Raw genomic sequence first — 19,108 nt, forward strand, 5'->3', positions numbered from 1 at the left:
TCTAAACAAAATATGAGCAAGCCAAATTCCACAGTACATTAAAAGATCTTACATTATGGTCAAATGGTATTTATTTCAGGGTTGTAAGGATGATTCAACATCTGCAAATCAATCAGTGTGATACAGCACATTAACAAAACAAAGGATAGAAATCATATGATCATCTCAATAGATGCAGAAAAAGCATTTGACAAAAATCAACATCCATTTATGATAAAGACTCTCAACAAAGTGGGTACAGAGGGAATGTACCGAAACATAATAAAGTCCATGTATGACAAAACCACAGCTAACATGATCTTCAATGGTAAAAAGTTGGAAGTTTTTACTCTGAGATCAAGTACAAGATGAGGATGCTCACTCTTGCCACTTTTATTCAACATGGTACTAGAAGTCCAAGCCAGAACAATTAGGCAAGGAAAAGGAATATGAAGCAACCAAATTGGTAAGAAAAAATGAAAACTCTCACTATCCGCAGATGACATGATGCTATATATAGAAACCCTGAAAGATTCCATTAAAAAATTAAGAAAATAATCCCATTTACAATCGCACCAAAGAGAATAAAATAAATAGGGATAAATTTAACCAAGGAGTTGAAAGACCTAGATACTGAAAACTATAAGACACTGATGAAAAAAACTGAAGAATACACATATAAATGGAAAGATACTCAGTACTCATGGATTAAAAGAATTAATAATGTTAAAAGGTCCATACTGTCCAAAGCAACCTACAGATTCAGTGCAATTGCAATCAAAATTCCAATGGCATTTTTCACAGAACTAAACGAATAATTCTAAAATTTGTATGGAACCTTGGGAGAGAAGAACAAAGCTGGAGGTTTCATGTACCCTGATTTCAAACTACACTACAAAGATATAGTAATCAAAACAGTATGGTATTAGGAACAGACACACAGATCAATGGAATAGAATCGAGAGCCCAGATTTAAACCTCCACATATATGGATAATTTATGACAAAGGAGTCAAGAACATACAATGCGGAAAGACTGTCTCTTTGTTTTTGGGAAAACCATGCTGGGAAAACTGTACAGCCACAGGTGAAAGAACAAAATTGGACCACTATCTTATACCATACACAAAAATTAACTCAAAATGGGATTAAAGACTTGAATGTTAGACCTGAAACTATAAAATTCCTAGAAGAAAACAGAGATAGTAAGCTCTTTGACTTTGGTCTTAGAGATATTTTTGTGGCTTTGACTCCAAAGGCAAGGGAAACAAAAGCAAAAATAAACAAATGGGATTACATCAAACTAAAAGCTTCTGCATAGTAAAAGGAACTATTATCAAAACAAAAAGACAACTGAATGAATGGGAGAAGACTTTTGTAGATCATATATCTGACAAGGGATTAATATCCAAAATATATAAAGAACTCATACAACTCAACAATAATAACAAAAAAAAGATCTAATTTAAAAATTGGTATAGGACCTGAATAGACATTTTTCCAAAGAAGACATGCAGATGGTCAATAGGCCCATGTAAAAATGTTCAACAGCACTAACTGTTAAGAAAATCTAAATCAAAACCACAATGAGATATCACCTCACACCAGTTAGACTGGCTGTTACCAAAAACAATAACAGCCATGCCAAGAAATAACAAGTGTTGGAAAGGATGTGGAGAAAGGGAACCCTTCTATGCTATTGGTAGGAATATAAATTGGTACAGCCAGTGTGGAAAACAGTATGAAGATTCTTCAAAAGATTAAGATTAGAACTACCCTATGATCCAGCTATTTCACTCTGGCTATTTATCTGAAGAACGTAAAAACATTGATTCAAAAAAATATATGCACCCTTATGTTCATTGCAGCGTTATTTACATAGCCAAGATATGGAAATAACTAAATATCATTGCTAGATGAATGGATAAAGAAGATGTGATGATATATATATATATATATATATATATATATATATATATATATATATATAATGGAATATTACTCAGCCATAAAAAATGAAATCTTGCCATTTGTGATAGCATGGATGGACCTAAACAATATTAGGCTATGTGAAATATATCAGATAGAGAAAGACAAATACCACATGATTTCACTCATAAGTGGAATCTTTAAAAAGTGAACAAACAAAACAAAACAAAAATGAACTCATAGAAACAGAGAACAGACTGATGGTTGCCAGAGGGTAAGAGGGGTGAGGGATGGGCAAAAGGGCGAAGGGGGTCGATTGTATGGTGATGGATGGCAACCACACCTTAGTGGTGACCGCTTTGTAGAGCATGCAGATGTTGAATCATAATGTTGTACACCAAAACATAGGTTATATGATAATTTTATCCCAGAAGATAATGAAAGGACCTATATAGTGACAGTAGCATATTTTTCAGAGTGATAGGTAGGACTTGGTGATTGGCTATTACCAAGGAAGGATGGAAAGGATGTGTGGTAGATAGTGCCATTTCCAAGAAGCATACCTAAAAGAATATAAAAATGAGCTTCATTTTGGCGTGCCTGGGTGGCTCAGTCATTAAGCAGAGCCTTCGGCTCAGGTTGTGATCCCAGGACCCTGGGATCGAGCCCTACATCGGGCTCCCTGCTCCACGGGAAGCCTGCTTTTCCCTCTCCCACTCCCCCTGCTTGTGTTCCCTCTCTCGCTGTGTCTCTCTTTGTCAAATAAATAAATAAATAAAATCTTTAAAAAAATGAGCTTCATCTTTAAAAAGTTGTGTTTGAGATGCCTTCAGAATTTCAAGATATGTGTGGTGCACAAATGGCTACATGGCTCTGGACTCCCAAATCCAGGCAAGAGGAGTTATTATATATTGGACAAGACTGAAATAAGCATTAGTCTCCAAGAGAGAACCAAAGAGGGATTAGTCATTTGTGTAAATGAAGAAATCCAAGATAGTACTGGTGATTTTAAGTCTGAAGAATCACAGAAATAGCTAAAAGTTAATTCAGGTCATCTGAGTATAAATTTACATCTCCTTGGGGAAGCAAATAAGGATTTTGATTGCAACCAAGGAAGTTTACATCTAGTTACTTTGCTGTCTGTCTTTAGAAATGAAGAAAATCTGTGTGGTACCTAAAAAAAGAGAAGCCTGTAAAAAAAAAAAAAGAAGAAGAAGTCTGTCTATTACTATCTAATATGTATATCACTAGGGTAGAAATCTGATTCCATTAAATATTAAGATCATTGAACTAATTCTTCCACCTGAGTCCTTTTGACTTCAAAGTCTAGTGTCATAAATATTAGATTAGACTGCCTTCTTGGGGGATCACTTCTAATGTATTGCTGATGAAGGCTTGGGAAACATCCAAATGCAGTAAGGTGACTAGGATGTAACCTCCAGTTCTATGTGGGTGCTTCTGAAGATAAGGGGGCCATGTTAGTCTAGGTCCTCTGAGAAACAGATGCAAGACAGGATTTAACAGGCAGGAGTTTTATCGGGGTAAACATCGGTGAGGGGAAGAGTGGAAGAGTAGGAGAAGGTTGGGAAAGCTATCTGACTCTTGAGGAGAAAGGGAAGAAGTAAGATAGAGATGTTTCTAAAGGGATTGTTTGGTGGCATTTCCTGTGTCTATCACATAGCTGAGAACTTTAGGGTGTTTCTTAGCCCAGAGAGTGTGAATGACAATGACACAGTGAACGGGATATTTATATATTTAAGATAGATTTCATATATATAATCCTATCTTTGAAGTCCCAAGAAAATCAGCATGTCAATCAAATGTCTATAAATCATACGTGACTGACAGGAGCTCGCCACGTGATTTAAGGACTTTGTGTTTGCATTCATTTTACAAAGTGAAATAGGTTTTGGGGCACCTGGGTGGCTCAGTCATTAGGCGTCTGCCTTTGGCTCGGGTCATGGTCCTAGGGTCCTGGGATCGAGCCTCGTGTCGGGCTCCCTGCTCAGCGGGGAGCCTGCTTCTCCCTCTCCCACTGCCCCTGCTTGTGTTCCCTCTCTCCCTGTGTCTCTCTCTGTGAAATAAATAAGTAAAATCTTTTTTTAAAAAAAGTGAAATAGGTTTTAAAAATATTTTATTTAAAAATAATTTCAAATTTATCAAAGCATTACAAAATAAAAATTGCAGAAAATAAGAAGAGCACAAATGCCCATATACCCCGTATCTAGATTCACCTACTATTGAATTTTATTCCATTTTGATTTGTCATTTACTCTCTTTCCTTGCTTTATTTTTTCTGGGTCATTTGGGGTATATTTATGCATACATTTATATATATATTTAAACATATTTCTATAAAATATCTAAAAAATATGTTTTCTATCAATAAAATATAATCTATCATTTGTGTTCCAGTTTTGTGAGTTCATCCAGTAATGTTCTTTTTTTGCACTTCTTCTCCCCGCCTCCCACATCCCAGTACAAGATCCAGTCTTGTCAGATATTGCTCTGAGTTGCCATGTCTCTTTGGCCTTTTTTAAATTGGAGCATGAAATACTTTTTTGAAAAATTAAATCTTATTGAAGAATATAAGCTTTGAGAGTGGGAACTTGGTCGGTCCTATATGTTGCTTATACACATAGCCCTGGAGAGTGCCTGGTGCATGGTAGCACTCAGTAAATATCTGATAAATGAATGAATGAGTTTTGGGGGATGTCCGTATTTTCCTAAGAGGAGTTGGCATAAATGAGTTACACTGGGCTTTGGATTTTAAGAACATTTATATCATGTTTTTAAAAGTTTTATACAAACAGTTCCAGTGTTATTTTGTAAAACTAGATTATGTGTATATGTGTGTGTGTGTGTGTGTGTGTATGCACATGTGTGTAGAGCTTAACTGTACCTTAAGACCCCACATCTGTTACTCCCTGCCCACACCATTACCTTTAATCCCTTCTCATCTCTGTACCAACTTAAACCTTTTAGTGCTGTTTGAAAGTGAAATGAAAACCCAAGCTCTTCTGGCATGAAGATAGGCATCCAGTGTGACTGTCCTCTGGGCAATGCAAAACATCTGCTCCCTGCATCAAGGGCTGTAATGAATCTGAATGTTCAGATATAACCAGTAGCCATCTTTAAAAAAATTACCCGCTGGCTCCTGTGTCAACATGTTGACTGACAGAATGTCCACATGGAAGGAGGCTTACTGACATGATTTCAATCATAGTTCTGTGAATGGAATGCTCAGGAAAGCTGCCCATCAGTCAAGTCACAGAAATCTCTGCCTGGTTCCAGAGGGTCCATTGCATCATTGCCACATTGTTGGAATAGCAGCTCATGGCTGACACTGAAGGACCACCCAGCCTTGTGTTGGTTATGCCAAGGACCTCCTTCAAGGACTTGCCTTGTGAGAGTTCATCTCCTAACTTCAGAAACCTGCTGCTCTACTCTTAATAGGAAACTAAGGTCAAAACTGCCAAGTGTTGATAAGAATATCTTGGCTCATAATTGTAACATAAAGTGAACAGAGCGGGACTCAAGTTGTATATACAGTTTGATTTTTATCTATGAAACAAAAAGCTTTGTAGAAAAATGACTGGAAGAAATAATGCCAACATGGTTACAATCATGGCTTCCAAGTGATGGGACTAAGGATAATTTATAGTATCTGATCTTGTGTTGTTGGCTACAAGGAGCATATGTTTCTTTGATGATCATGAAAAGAGAAATTAAGTATAAAAAGAAAGATGTATTTTTATAGCCTCACATTTAAAAGTGAAATCTAAAGAAATTGGTTGAAGTTCTAAGCCATATTGTATCTCAGTTTCCCCATATGTCAAGTAGGTATGAGAATGCCAGTTATAGATTCTCTGATGGCAATACATTAGATAAGCATGTAATATGTTTTCATTTGCTCAAAATGAAGGAGCCTATTATTATTATAACAATCTTTATATTTATTTCAGAAGGAACTCCCTCCCCTAACTTCTCCTTCTATCAATCATGGAGAAAGAAAGTGTTATACATCCTGACTGGCATCTTGCCTGCTCTTTTGAAAGTCTAACCCAGTGGGATGGCAAAAGAGAGTAATTTTTTAAATGAAGAGACTTAGAGCTAATCTCCATCTGACATGCACTTCCAACTCCAGCTTATGTTGAAAGAAGTGCTTATTAAGGACAGACTTGATTCCTTGCCTCTCATTCTTCTTTCTACAGGAGAAACCCTCTACTTCACCAGCATAGTCTCTTTCAATTCCTGAATGTATAAATGTGAGAAAACCTTCAGAACCATGATATATTCTTGCAGAATGGTCTGTGGGACAAGAAGAGTGATTGACAACTGCAGAAATTACATCTGAAGTTTAGTCCTGCAGGAAAAGGGGATACAAATTGCCTGCAAATTATCCACAAGTCCCTGATGAGCCTGAGGAGAAAATTTAAGAGGCTTCAGTCTTTCTTCAACAAACATGTTCACGTGCCTCCCTTTACTATAACACACAAACACCCAAGCAAAGTTGTCCCTGTGAAAACACGACTTTCTTTTTCATCCTTGTCAAATGTGTTAATAGTACACGTGTAAATGCCAATTAATAGTCTTTATCCTGTGCCAGTAGTGTTCTGTGTATGATTCGGAACAGAAGAGGTATATAAACTCTGATTGGTGGGTTTATAATTTAAAGAAGAAATTAGGTTTTATGCCATAAAAACACACGGTGTTAACTTCATAGGGTTAACACCATGAAATAGCCTGTAAGGATTTGCACTGCTAATCTTAATAAATATACATCACTTGAGAAGAACTAAAAACAGTAGACTGAAGGCAATAATAATGATGATTGATACTTAGAAATCTAAAAAAGAACAGGTTATACTTCTACCTAAGAGTACATGAAAGTGTGATGTCCTACACTTCGCACATACCTGGCTTACGATGGTGGCTTTTGAAGGTACTACTACAGTACCACTCACAATGTGATCAGCAAACCGCGTTGGTCCTCAAAGTGTTTCTTACATGTTTTGATGCGAAAAGTACAGAAACTGAGAATAAGCGTTTAGACCCTTTTATAGCAATTTGGTAGGTTAATTGTTAAGTATATTGACGCTCATAATAACCAACTGGGGGCTTGCATTTTACATGTCTTTGTCTTTTTTAAATTTCTTTTTTGGGGTAATTCATTTTTATCTTATTTTATAGTAGTATTTGTCCGTGGAAAATTGGGGGAAAACAACCCTCAAGGCAGACAGTGTGAGAAATACTATTCTAAAATGTTGTAAAACAATTGATGAGATAAATAAGAAAGCACCTCTCTAAGCCTTAGTTTTCTCACCTGGAGAATGGATTTAATAATAGAACTTACCTCTTGAACTTGGATCTGAGAATTAAGGGAAGATAGGTGTGTGTAAAGTGCTTAGCATGGTGCCTGCCTTTGGTAAGTGCCGCCCACCCCACCTGCAACGGGCTCTTAGTGTTATTGAATAACAAAGACTTGCAGAGATGCCATTCTGAATGATGTGTGCTCAGGACACCGGTTCTGTTTGTAACAGGTCTTCAGTGGATACCCCCATCAACCACAAACTCCTTCTGGAATCAGCCTACCTGGTTTGACAAACTAGGAGTTCGTTCACCACTGACTTTCATGAAGCAACCAAACATCTGGGTTTTGGTCTTCTCTAACTGCTTCACCATCGTGGTGTGGAATGTCCTTCTGTATCTTTTCTTTCGTTTTCCTCAAGTCATTAAGTTAAAGTAATTTCTGCAAGTCTCAACAACTGAGTTATTTTGATCTTTACTGTCTACTAAGTGCTTGCATTATGTTGGGACCAGGATAAAATGACCTGTCACTCATGGACGGCAGGTATGGAAATGTAAACTTTGCTTTCAAAAGATGCATCACTTTAGGTGGTACTTCACAGGGCAAAGAGAACAAGATGCAATCTCTTCTATTCAAAGAGGGCAAACAATTTTTTTTTTAGAGTGTGTTTGGCTAAATGTCAAAATTGAAGGTCACTGCTTCTTCAGCAGGCACTGCTGGCGGCCAAAGAAAGTGGCCAGCTAGTTCAGAACATAAATGCTCATTAAGGATAGTTCAATCAAAGAGTTTTTCCTTTTTGAATTACAAGTACACTGTGATGGAGAACATGAGGCCCTACAGTCAGACTAGCTTGCATCCAAATCACGGTTTGGGGACTTAACTGGCAACTCCTTTACTCGCTTTGAGCCTCAGTTTCTTAACCTATAAATTAGGAACTAATGGGATAAGGTCCGAGCATCACAGGTGCTTAAATAATATTAACTCCTTCTTTGTTCCGTTAGTAAACTTCAAATATTTTTCTTCAAAAGAAGCAATGAGATGACTTTAGCAAGTTTCCATGAATAGAATCAGACATTAAAATATAATAAAATAATATGTCAGTATTTATTTTTTAAAAAACATGTATTGGATTTGGCAGATTCAGTGAACAACAGACTGTTTAAAAATGAGACTGACTCTTTCCAAGGTCCAGCATCTTCAACTCCTTTTCACTCTGCCTAGAACTCTTTGCTCCGGTCAGAATAACTTTCCCATGCGCGTGACTTGGCTCATTCTTATTTTTAGTCCTTTTGTGTTTAGCACTCTTCTTGAAATGACCTTCTGATGCCTTCCTGCCAACCCCACACTCCTTTACAATTGTTCATCATTCACAGCGTCCAGGAATTGGCAGAAAGAAATCTGGTCAAGCCATTCATTCCAGCCCATCTTTCAGGGCTGGAGGTTCTTTGAGGGAGCTGTACTGCTCCCCACTTTGACACATTTTCTTGCTATGATTTCATACACATTTTCCATATCCGTAGAGTCTTTCTCCCTATCAGAACTATAAAGTTCCATTTTTTCGGGTTACAATGAGGGCAGTCAGGATCAGAGAGGCTGTCACTGGGTCAAGGCCACACAATTTATGACTGATTTGAAACAGGTAGCTAGTTCTTTGTGTTTTTAGTTTGGTATTGTTTTCATTTCATGACCTACTTTACTTAGTAGGTGGTTGGTGTTACTGACTGACTGACTGACTGACTGACTGACTGAGAAACAGTAGGGAAACTTCAGAAATGGAAAGGCAGGCAGCTCTAGAAGGAATATGGCAGATGAGGGGCATGGAATGTGATGTGAGAGATGGGACAGAATGGAGGAGAGGAGGGTAAGCGGCGGGGGGTGGGAGGAGAAAGGAGCCTCAAAGGATTAATGGTCTTACCCCGAGCATTTCGTGTAAAAAAATAAATAAATAAAAAACACCTAAGCACCACCACCACCTCGACCACATTTCTGCTTTGCTTCTATTTTGTACTTAATAAACAACACTACTGTCACTGCCAATGAAAACAACAACATAACTGTGCTTTTTCCCTTGGCGCTAACTCTTAAACAATCTACTGGATTTGGGTCAAAATTTTAAACTGCCAGCATGTTAAAAATAAAAACCAGAAAAACAAACCCGGCTTTGTCCTGAACCGTTGTGAGGGTGAATGCAGGACAAGAGCCAGAGAGACGAGTTACCATAAAAAATAACTAGAGCAAACATCCTTGAACTGATGTTTTCTATAAAAATCTGTTGGCTGTGAATTGCAAAGAGTGAAGTGGGGAAGGAGAAAGGAATGGGGGATCAAGTGGTGTCTGCTTATCGTCAACTAGCTTTCATGTAAAAGTCATGGCAGGGTCAGCAACAAACTAGCCAGGTGGCAACTCCAGGACACGCTGCCATAAATAAATAGTTATGTACTAATGTCACACAACCAGGGCTAGATGCAAAGCATATGGGGGGAAACCATTCTGATGTAAATATTAAACACAAATACAAAATAAAACAAAACTAGGGTTGCTGAATTCAGGATTCACTGTTGATACCGGATTTTGAGATGCCTGGGAAAATAAAGTGGTGAAGCTTTTTTAAAGCCTGGACTAAAAGGTTCTTTGAAATGGAGATTGTTCCCTTCAAAAAAAAAAAAAAAAAAGTTCCTTAACCTTTGGCCTAAGAGAGTGTTACTTTTTGGTGTAGTAATTAAGAATTAAGAGTTGGCAAGACCACAGACCCTGGAACGAAATTTTGAGAGTTTAAACTCTTACCCCTGTTGCTTACTTGTTCTCATGACCCCTGGGAAAGTTACCCTGACCTTTCTATGCCTCAGTTTATTCACCCTGCACCAAAGGGAGGAGGAGGAGGATGATAATGGCAATAGGATCTGCTTCATAGGAAATTATGAAGATTAAGTGAGTCAATGTGTAGAGGACAAACAATACCTGGTCAACAGCCACGTCCATGGGACTTATCATTGTCAAGTGGTCTTACAAAGGCTACTTATCTTACATAGACTATCTGCCAGACACTACGCTAAGGAATCTTTCTGTTCCTTGGATTAACTTATTTAATGTTAATTATGGTCTTGCCAACTATTAATGCTTAATTACAACACCAAAAAGTAACACTCTCTTAGGCCATGAATTAAAAATCAATCTTACAGACAAAGGAACTAAGGCTTAGATGGATTAAGACATTTATCCGAGAAAGCATATCTAAGCTAAATTTCCAACCCAGGCCTTATTCCAGATTAAAAACAAAAACAAAAACAAAAACAAAAAAAAACCTTTAAAATGGAAACAGCTTTTCTTTGCTTAAAATGTTAAAGTTTGAAAAGAAACAAAACACATGGCCTTCTAAGAACCTGATTTTATTTATTTATTTATTTATTTACTTGAGAGAGAGAGAGAGAGAGAGAGAGAGAGAGAGCACACACCAGTGAGGGGCAGAGGCAGAGGGAGAGGAAGAAGCCGACTCCGTGCTGAGCAGGGAGCCAGTATGGGGCTCCATCCCAGGCCCCTTGAGATAAGAACCTGAGCTGACGGCAGATATTTAAAACCGTCTGAGCCACCTAGGCAGCCCGAACCAGACTTTTTTAAAGGGATTAAAGGGATGATGTCCTAATAAATTGCCTCAGGAGGGCTGAGATCTATTACAACACCTCAAGAAAACAGAAATTCATTCAGTGACTCATTTCTCCGAACATTTCTTGAGCGCCTACTATTTTCTGAGAGGTCAAGATACAAAAAGGAGTGAGAATTGATTTCAGTCAGTAAGCACCTAACTCTGGGGAGTGAGAGTTATGTGCTTTACTGTGTGGGCTGTTGGATGATGTCGGATGTGTTTTCTATTCTGTGTCCCTACATGACCAAAAGTGCCTTCCACTCGAGCTGCAGAAGTTGTCGGACTTCTCAGCACAAGCCAAGCTGTATGTCTACCGCCATCCCAGAGGGGATTAACTGCCAGGTTCCCGCTCGCAGAGTGCGGAGAGACTTGGGTGAAGACGACTTTCTTTGTTGGCCTCCGATTGGAGCTGCGCTAAAACGGCGCGTTTGGAAGCGTATTCAAATCGCGCGCCCAAGCAGTCTCTTTCCGGGGCTCAGGCTTAAGGATGGTGGGGCACCTTTATGCTCTGCCGCCGGGTCTGTGCGCTAGGGCTCCCTGACTTCTGGTAGCCGGGAAAGTGAATTCAGCAAACGAAGGAGATTGATCCCTGGTGGACACTGCCTGGACGGGAGCCCGCAGCGATTTAGGCGCCACCTCTGCTGACGGCAGCTACTTCCTGGTCGTTTTGCCCTTAACTATCATGGCGGCCGGTTGCCTTCGGCCGGGCCCACTGAGACTGCTCAGAGAGCCAAGGTAGGGCAATCGGGTCTACAGCCCGCCCCCGTCGCGGAGCAGCCGGGTGAAGCCTAAGCTGTGCCGCTGGTGGTGAAGGGGGAATAGGAACAAGCCAAAGAAGACTAGGACCCGGCGCCGTGCCGCTGTGTGCCCACCCCTCGTCTCCCGGCACCAAGGCTGCTGGAGCCCAGGGTGTGTTTTCCTTGTCCCCGCCACTTTCCAGTCCCTGGCCCAACATGATACTGACCAAAGCCCAGTACGACGAGATAGCCCAGTGCCTAGTGTCTGTGCCGCCTACCAGGCAGAGCCTGAGGAAGCTGAAGCAGAGGTTCCCCAGGTAAGTGTCCGTCTCTCCACTCGCACAGCGCTTTGCCCGCAGCAGCTGAGCCTGGGCATCCCAGCCAGCGCTTAGGAGCCACGTGTCACACATGAACGGGGAGGAACAAGAGTGTCTGGTGTTGGGAGATCAAGGATGTGAAAAGGTTTCTTCTTTCACCTGTCTTCCACAGGAGACTCTTAAATGGATGAATCCCTGGCAGTCTCCCAAAACCTTGAAATTAAATTCAAGTTCACAAACGTTTATTGAAAACTTGGTGTGTTCTATGTGATGGCTGCACATAGTAGGTGCTTCCTAAATGTCTGGTTAATTGACAGATACTAGGAATGAATGATAGGTGGCCGGGCCCTCTCAAAGTGGAAATACAAATTCTAGATTCAGAAGGAGGAAATGGAAGACCCTTTTCGATTGGCCCCTGGAAACAAACAAGGGACCACAGGCCTAAAGGGGCCTCCTACTGTTCAACTTTGACTCTCTAATGCAATTAGGTGATCTCAAGTGTTTGTCAGTCCAGTCAGAGTCTGGTGCCCTAGGGATTCCACTCTTGGGTCAAGATTGGCCATTTTAACAACCATATATACATATATATACATATATGGTTGTTAAAAAAAATATATATATATATACACACACACACACATTCCAGGTGTATTTCATACTTCCCACCCTTGCACAGATATCACCAAAGAAGTGTTTCCTTGAAGAAAGAGAGATTACTGGATAATTGGTATTAATAAAGTACAAATTGAAGAGTAAACTAAAGGTCTTTTATGACCCCTGTTTTTTGAAGGAGTCAGTTTTCCTCATCTGTAAAATGTTTTTAATATTTTCCAGATATAATTAAAGGCAATAGTTTTCCTTTTATAGTTTTTAAGACTTTTGTCAAACTTGCCAACAAGGAACAAAATTGACAAACTGGAATTTAATTTTCTTTCATTATCTCTTGCCAGCTCTGCCAATGAACAATGTAATGGGGGGAAAGCTGAGGGAATAGGTAGATTTTTTTGGGCAGTTTGAAGATGGAGCTCTTGTTATGTTCTCATATTACTACTGTATTTTTGCTTCTTTCCCTTTTCTCTCCTCTTTTTCCCCACCTCTTTTTATCTCTTTCTTTTTTTTTTTTTCCCTTGTCACCTCATCTCCATAAGAGGTAACCTCCCCATATGCTTATGGAGGACTTAGGAAGTACACTAAAGAAGGATGCCCTTCCTTAGGGGCACCATGCTGTCTTGCCTATGCTCTTATGTGCTTTGTTTTTGTCCTTATTCATGATATGGCCAGATATTTTTCAATTTTCCCAAATACCATCCAGGGAATAACTAACTCTTCTTCCCCTGGAAACTTTAGAGAGTCTGTACTACTACTCTGCAAAAGAAGGGATTAAAGGGTCATTTAGCAGCCTGAGTGGAAATTCTATTAACAGTGTGGTTTTTGGAGTTGACCTCACAGTTTTCGTTACGGCACCGTTTTACACTAGGTGGTTGTTGCAAAGGCCTTGAACAACCTTTAGATTTGGTAGATCATTTTACTAGAGAGTCAGTCAGGTAAGGACCTCATAGATAATTTCTGGTGGTTCAAATAGGTTAAGTGACTTGTCAAAATCCCAGAGATGTTTAATGGCAAAACAATGTAGAATACAGGTTTCTTAACTTTCAGTTCAGAATTCTACACTAAGCTGCCTGGATTAGTTTTCATATTAATAATAATAAAAGTGACAATTATTTTTTGTTGGCATTTGCCTACACGGAGTTCTAAAAAAGTACTGAAATGGTTTTGTTTTTGTTTTTAAGATTTTATTTGAGAGAGAGCGAGAGGGAGAGAGAGCATGTGCAGGAGCGTGGAGGTTGGGGAGCAGGGGGAGAGGAAGTGTGAGGGGGAGAGGGAGAAAGAGAATCCTAAGTAGACTCTCATGCCAGGTGCAGAGCCTCACTCAGGGCTCCATCTCCCCACCCCGAGATCATGACCAGAGCTGAAATCAAGAGTCAGAAGCTTAACAGACTGAGCCACCCAGGCTCCCCAGTACGGAAATGTTTTTTAAAAAGTTGCTAAAGTTTTATTTTCCTGATTTTAAAAGTTGTGCATGCTCAGTAAAGAAAATAAAAAGTATTCATAATTGCATGGCCCAGAAAAGTTCTTTTAACATTTTATATATTTCCTTGTAGTCTTTTTTTCAGTGTAATACTGCCACTACTAATATAGTTTGTAGGTCTTCCTGTTCTTACTTCACATATTGTGAGCACTTCTCATAAAATTCTTCACAATTTGTTTCAAATAAATAATAATATCACATTCTATATGTACCACCCACTTTCTTATTACTGGACGTCAAAAGTTTTGTTTTTCTAATTTTCTGATACAGTTGTTATATAATGCCCAGTCTTCTGCTTATTTTCTTACTTTAGATTCACAGATGTGAGAGTGACTGTATCAGTAGTTTCCAAACTTTTTGGTCTCCACATCTCTTTATACTCTAAATAAGCCTCAAAGACCCCCAAAGAACTTTTGTTTATGTCGATTACATCTGTTGATATGTACCAAAATACAAATTAAAATTGGGAAATTAAAAAGCCCATTTTGTGTTAACATATTTTTATGATTAATAACATTTCAAAAAAGTAGTGAGAAAATGGCATTGTTTTACACTTTTGCAGATCTCTTTAGCGGCTGTCTTAAATAGAAGGAAGACATCTGCTTCTGTATTCAACCTGTTGTAATATGTTGTTTTGATTAAAGAATATGAAGAAACCCTAGCCTCAGACAGATGCAGTCGGAAAGAGAAGAATAATTTAATAGGCTTTTTAGATAATGTGGATATTTTTGTTAGTACATAAAACCTAACAATTGGTATTTTCTCAAAGGTTAATTACAATGTAGAATGTGAACCATATCATGGAGCTTTTCACTCTGTTATATTATAGTCCACTGGCCTGTCTTGAACTTTGAGTGGATCTTTCACCCATGCATGATTTTTATCATCCATGCATTGTTTGTTTGTAAAATGTTGGTTGTGAGTTATGCAAATCTTCCAAATGTTGTCACCTTTCATTATACATTATCAAAAAATCATGTTCATTAATATCCCCACTGATCTCATCAGAAAAGTATGTAAGATTTGAAGCTGTCAAGCTTATGGTGATGGATGCAGAGTTTTCCAATATTTGAATTTTCCCTTGAAAGCTCAAGTTTTATCATCGCAGCAAATATTATCAATTGTTTTCTTTGAAGTGACAGGCTCACATTGTTTATTTTTCAGAAAATGTCTTCCAGATACCCAAATCTAAATAATTATACTTTGTTCATTGCTCATTCAAGTAAAAAAGTTGTCCCATGGAAAAAGTGGCTAGTTCAGCTCTACAACAATCATGTAAGTGTTCTCCCTTGAGTCAGCCATCATACTTTGATATGCCGTAGATTTGCTTTGTATTTGCTTCTTACTTTGTCATATAGAATATTAAAAGGATGTGTATTCAAAGGTTGAGATTTAATAAAATTAATAAGTGAATCTTAAGATATTCTTATGTGAAACTGGCCTTTTTTTTTTAAGTAAACCTATGCCCAACATGGGACTTGAACTCACTACCCTGAGATCAAGAGTCAGCATGCTCTACCAACTGAGCCAGCCAGGAGTCCCAAACTGGCTTTTTTTTTTTTTTTTTTGTCCTGGAAGTGTGTTGCAGTGAAATTTACAGTGACTCCTAGAATAGTTTGCCTTGATTTATGCATAGGGGTAGCAGTTTTACCCACTATTGTTTTTGTATCATCCATGCAGATTTCACACAGGGAAAAAGGTAAGTCACGTTTTACTAGTTCCATAAAAATAGTTTTGACTTTGTAGACCCCTGAGAGGGTCTCAGGGACTCCAGGAGTCCACTGGAGTTCATTGACCACACTTTGACAACTATGAGCTATTTCAAATCAAAGGATATGTATATTTTGAAGGATTTTGGTGTATATTGACAAATTAGTATCAAAAAGATTATACTGAGGCACCTGGGTGGCTCAGTTGGTTAAGTGTCCAACTCTTGATTTCAGATCAGATCATGATCTTAGGGTTGTGAGATGGAGCCCCCGCCCTCCCTTGGGCTCTGAGCTAGGCCTGGAGCCTGCTTAAGATGCTCTCCCTCTCCCTCTTCCTATGCTTCTCCCCTCACCCCTCCCCTGCCTCTCTCCCTCTCAAAAAAAAAAAAGAAAAAGAAAAAGAAAAAAAAGATTATACTAATCCTATTACTACCGGGGCAGGGGAGGATTTGTCTCTACAACTTTGGCCAGCATTAAAGAGTGTCATTATTTAATCTTTAGTATGATTGGTCAAGAGTGACATTTTGTAATTTGCATTTTTTATTATAATGCATTGTGTATTTCCCCAGTTGTTTATTGACCATTTAACTTTATTGTTTTTGAATTACCTGCCTGCTGTCCTTTGTCTAATTTTATATTGGAGTGTTTGCTATTATTGTTTATTGATTTGTTATTGTTTAGTGATCTGCATATGTTAAGGATGTTGATCCTTTACATGTCATATCTGTTGCAGATATTTTCCCAGTTGTTTGCTTTTAAATATTGTTCTATTTTTTATTTATGTATTTATTTTTTAAAGATTTATTTATTTATTTGAAAGAGAGAGAATGAGAGAGAGAGAGCACATGAGGGGGGGAGGGTCAGAGGGAGAAGCAGACTCCCCGCTGAGCAGGGAGCCCGATACGGGACTCGATCCCGGGACTCCAGGATCATGACCTGAGCCGAAGGCAGACCCTTAACTGACTGAGCCACCCAGGTGCCCCTTTTTCTATTTTTTGTATGCTTAACTTTAAGTTTATCCTTTTTTTGCTGAGAAAGTCCTGTCCTGTCCTAAGACATGAAAACTAAATCTTCACCTAAATTTCCTTCTAGATTCTTTGTGGCTTTGTTTCTTATTAATTTTTTAATTTGTCTAGCTCAAAGGTAAAGATGTGGTTTAATCCCCACCACCCCCATACACTCACTGTGGCTTCTACTTGCTAGCCTCACTTATCCATGACTTCCTTGTTTTCACTGAAATTACAAATTTATGTCTTTACAAGTCACTAGGTTGAGCCTGGGCAGTCCTCTTAACCCTCTGGTTATATAATCGTTCAATTTAAAATGAAGGGATAGGGCTTTATGGTGTCTAATATTGTACAACTCCAAAAGTCACCCTCCTTCTATTCTTTTCTGATCTGCAGTTTTACAGGTAATGGACCCTTTGGGCCCAAGAATATAGGGCATACTGTATTTAAGTACTCGCTGAGGATACATTCATTGATTTGCATCTCCCAGCTTATTTCCTGGACCTCCTTATTCAGGTAGAAGCCCCCAACCCAGTCAGGTTATATTTTACATTTTTTTTCCTGCCTAAACACTACATATGTATCTGATTTTAGTCATTCTTTGAGAGTTCCCATATTCCATTCACCTAGGTTCCCCTAGTGTTAACATCTTACATAACCATAGTACAATTATAAAAATCAGGAAATTAATTTTAATGTAGTTCGGTTAACTAATCTATAGGCCTGTTTTGAACTTTTGCTAGATTTTTCACTAACATCTCTTTGCTATTCCAGGATCACACATTACATTTAGTCGTCATGTCTTCTTAGGCTCCTCCAGTTGGTGGCTGTTCCTTACCATTATTTTTTGTCTTTTATGATCTTGACAGTTTTGAAGAATACTGGCCAATTATTTTGTAGAATGTCCCTAAGTTTGTACTTGATGTTTTGTCATGATTAGATTGAGGGTAAACCTTTTTGGCAAAAATACCCCCAGAAGTGCTGTTGTACCCTTCTCAGTACATCATATCGGGGTGTATGACTTTTTATATCTTATTGCTGGTGAGGTTAACCTTATTCACTTGGTTAAGGTGTGATGTCTGCCAAGTTTCTCCATTATAAAATTACTACTATTCCCTTTCCAATAATTACCTTGTGGGGATATCCTTTGAGTCTATGCAAATATTCTTTTTCTCATATCACATTTTTCTGTTGATATAAGCATCCATCAGTGGTTCTTGCTTGAAATTGTTATTACCGGTATTTGCCTAATGGTGATTTTCTATTTCTCTCACTGGAATACTCTTTCAGCTAATATCATTTATTACCACCATTTCATGTGAAACAATCCATCACACAGTCAGCCCATGATTTTCACTGGTACTTGCAGTTCATTCACCTCTCTTGGCATTTGGTCTGTCATAATTCACTGTGTGCTCACTGTGTCTGTGGCACTATTCGAGTATTTTTTAGAAAACAGATAAGACATTGTAGTCATTAATTTTGAATAACCTGTAGTCTGAGGAAAGAGTTTAAGACACATCCAGTAGCCATAAATTATTAGAATCACAGAATCCACAAAGAATTTGTGGAGCATTTAGTACATGTATGTTGAATCAAGTGGGTTTCTTTGAGGAGATATACCTTGGTTAGAAATTCTTTTGCTGGTAAACTGAGCCCTTTGGCACAAATTTAATTTTTCCCTGAGTTCCCTTGCCGTGCATTAGTTATTTGGTTGCTATTTATGCCTATACTAACGAGTCAGAAGTCAAACTCTTGATACCATACATCTCTAAGCAAGTAAGTGTCTTTACATTGCTGCTATATCTTTTCCCTTAGAGATTCTGGCTCAGCTGTTTCTAAGAGTGCCTTCCCCGTTCTTAAGTATGTTTTCTCTCTTGGCCCACAATATCTACTGTTTTCCACTCCTGGATCATAGTATAGGCAACCATTTACTCATATGAGGCTGTTCCTAGATAAATCTCACAAGGAGTAGTTAAAAACTTGTTTGGCTGGGCTCCCTGTATTTAAACCAATGGAGTTGGTTCATTTTCTTGAGATCTTCACCTACTTTTACCTGAAAACTGGAGTTGGGGCTGGCTGTATTGTGTATTTGCCAGGGTAGAACTTAGTGGTACTTGATGGTGGACCTAGGGTCTGGTCTGGTTAGGAGTGGAGTAGCTAAGGGACTTGCTTGGGACAAGCACAATTTTATTTAAGTTTTACCTTTGTTCAGGGTGGCTTAGTTTATTTTGGTGCTGCTGTTGACTACAGTTACCCTTTTCTGAATAATGTTACCTCCCACCTCCAGTGATGCATTTTAAGCTGTTCTCTTGATCCATGGGGAGTCTTGTATTCCATTGTTTTTTGCTTCCTATAACAATTTGCTCTTGGGGAATGACTTGGTTTTGC

At 38.6% G+C, this 19,108-nt stretch overlaps 1 protein-coding gene across 5 annotated transcripts in view; it reads left to right on the top strand.

The window, feature by feature from the left end:
* Window positions 1–11,547: 11,547 nt before the first annotated feature.
* Window positions 11,548–19,108, top strand: part of CDIN1 (CDAN1 interacting nuclease 1) — a 204,253-nt gene continuing 196,692 nt past the window's right edge. For 2 of the 5 annotated variants that reach the window (XM_027572448.1, XM_027572451.1), the window contains exon 1: window positions 11,553–11,912. In XM_027572448.1, the coding sequence (XP_027428249.1) occupies window positions 11,812–11,912 (101 nt within the window). In that variant the 5' untranslated portion in view covers window positions 11,553–11,811. Of the gene's footprint in view, window positions 11,913–19,108 lie in introns of all 5 variants that reach the window. The other 3 variants (XM_027572449.1, XM_027572446.1, XM_027572447.2) reach the window with 3 other exon arrangements.

Source organism: Zalophus californianus, chromosome 6 (assembly GCF_009762305.2).
Source record: "Zalophus californianus isolate mZalCal1 chromosome 6, mZalCal1.pri.v2, whole genome shotgun sequence".
Lineage (NCBI taxonomy): Eukaryota > Metazoa > Chordata > Mammalia > Carnivora > Otariidae > Zalophus > Zalophus californianus.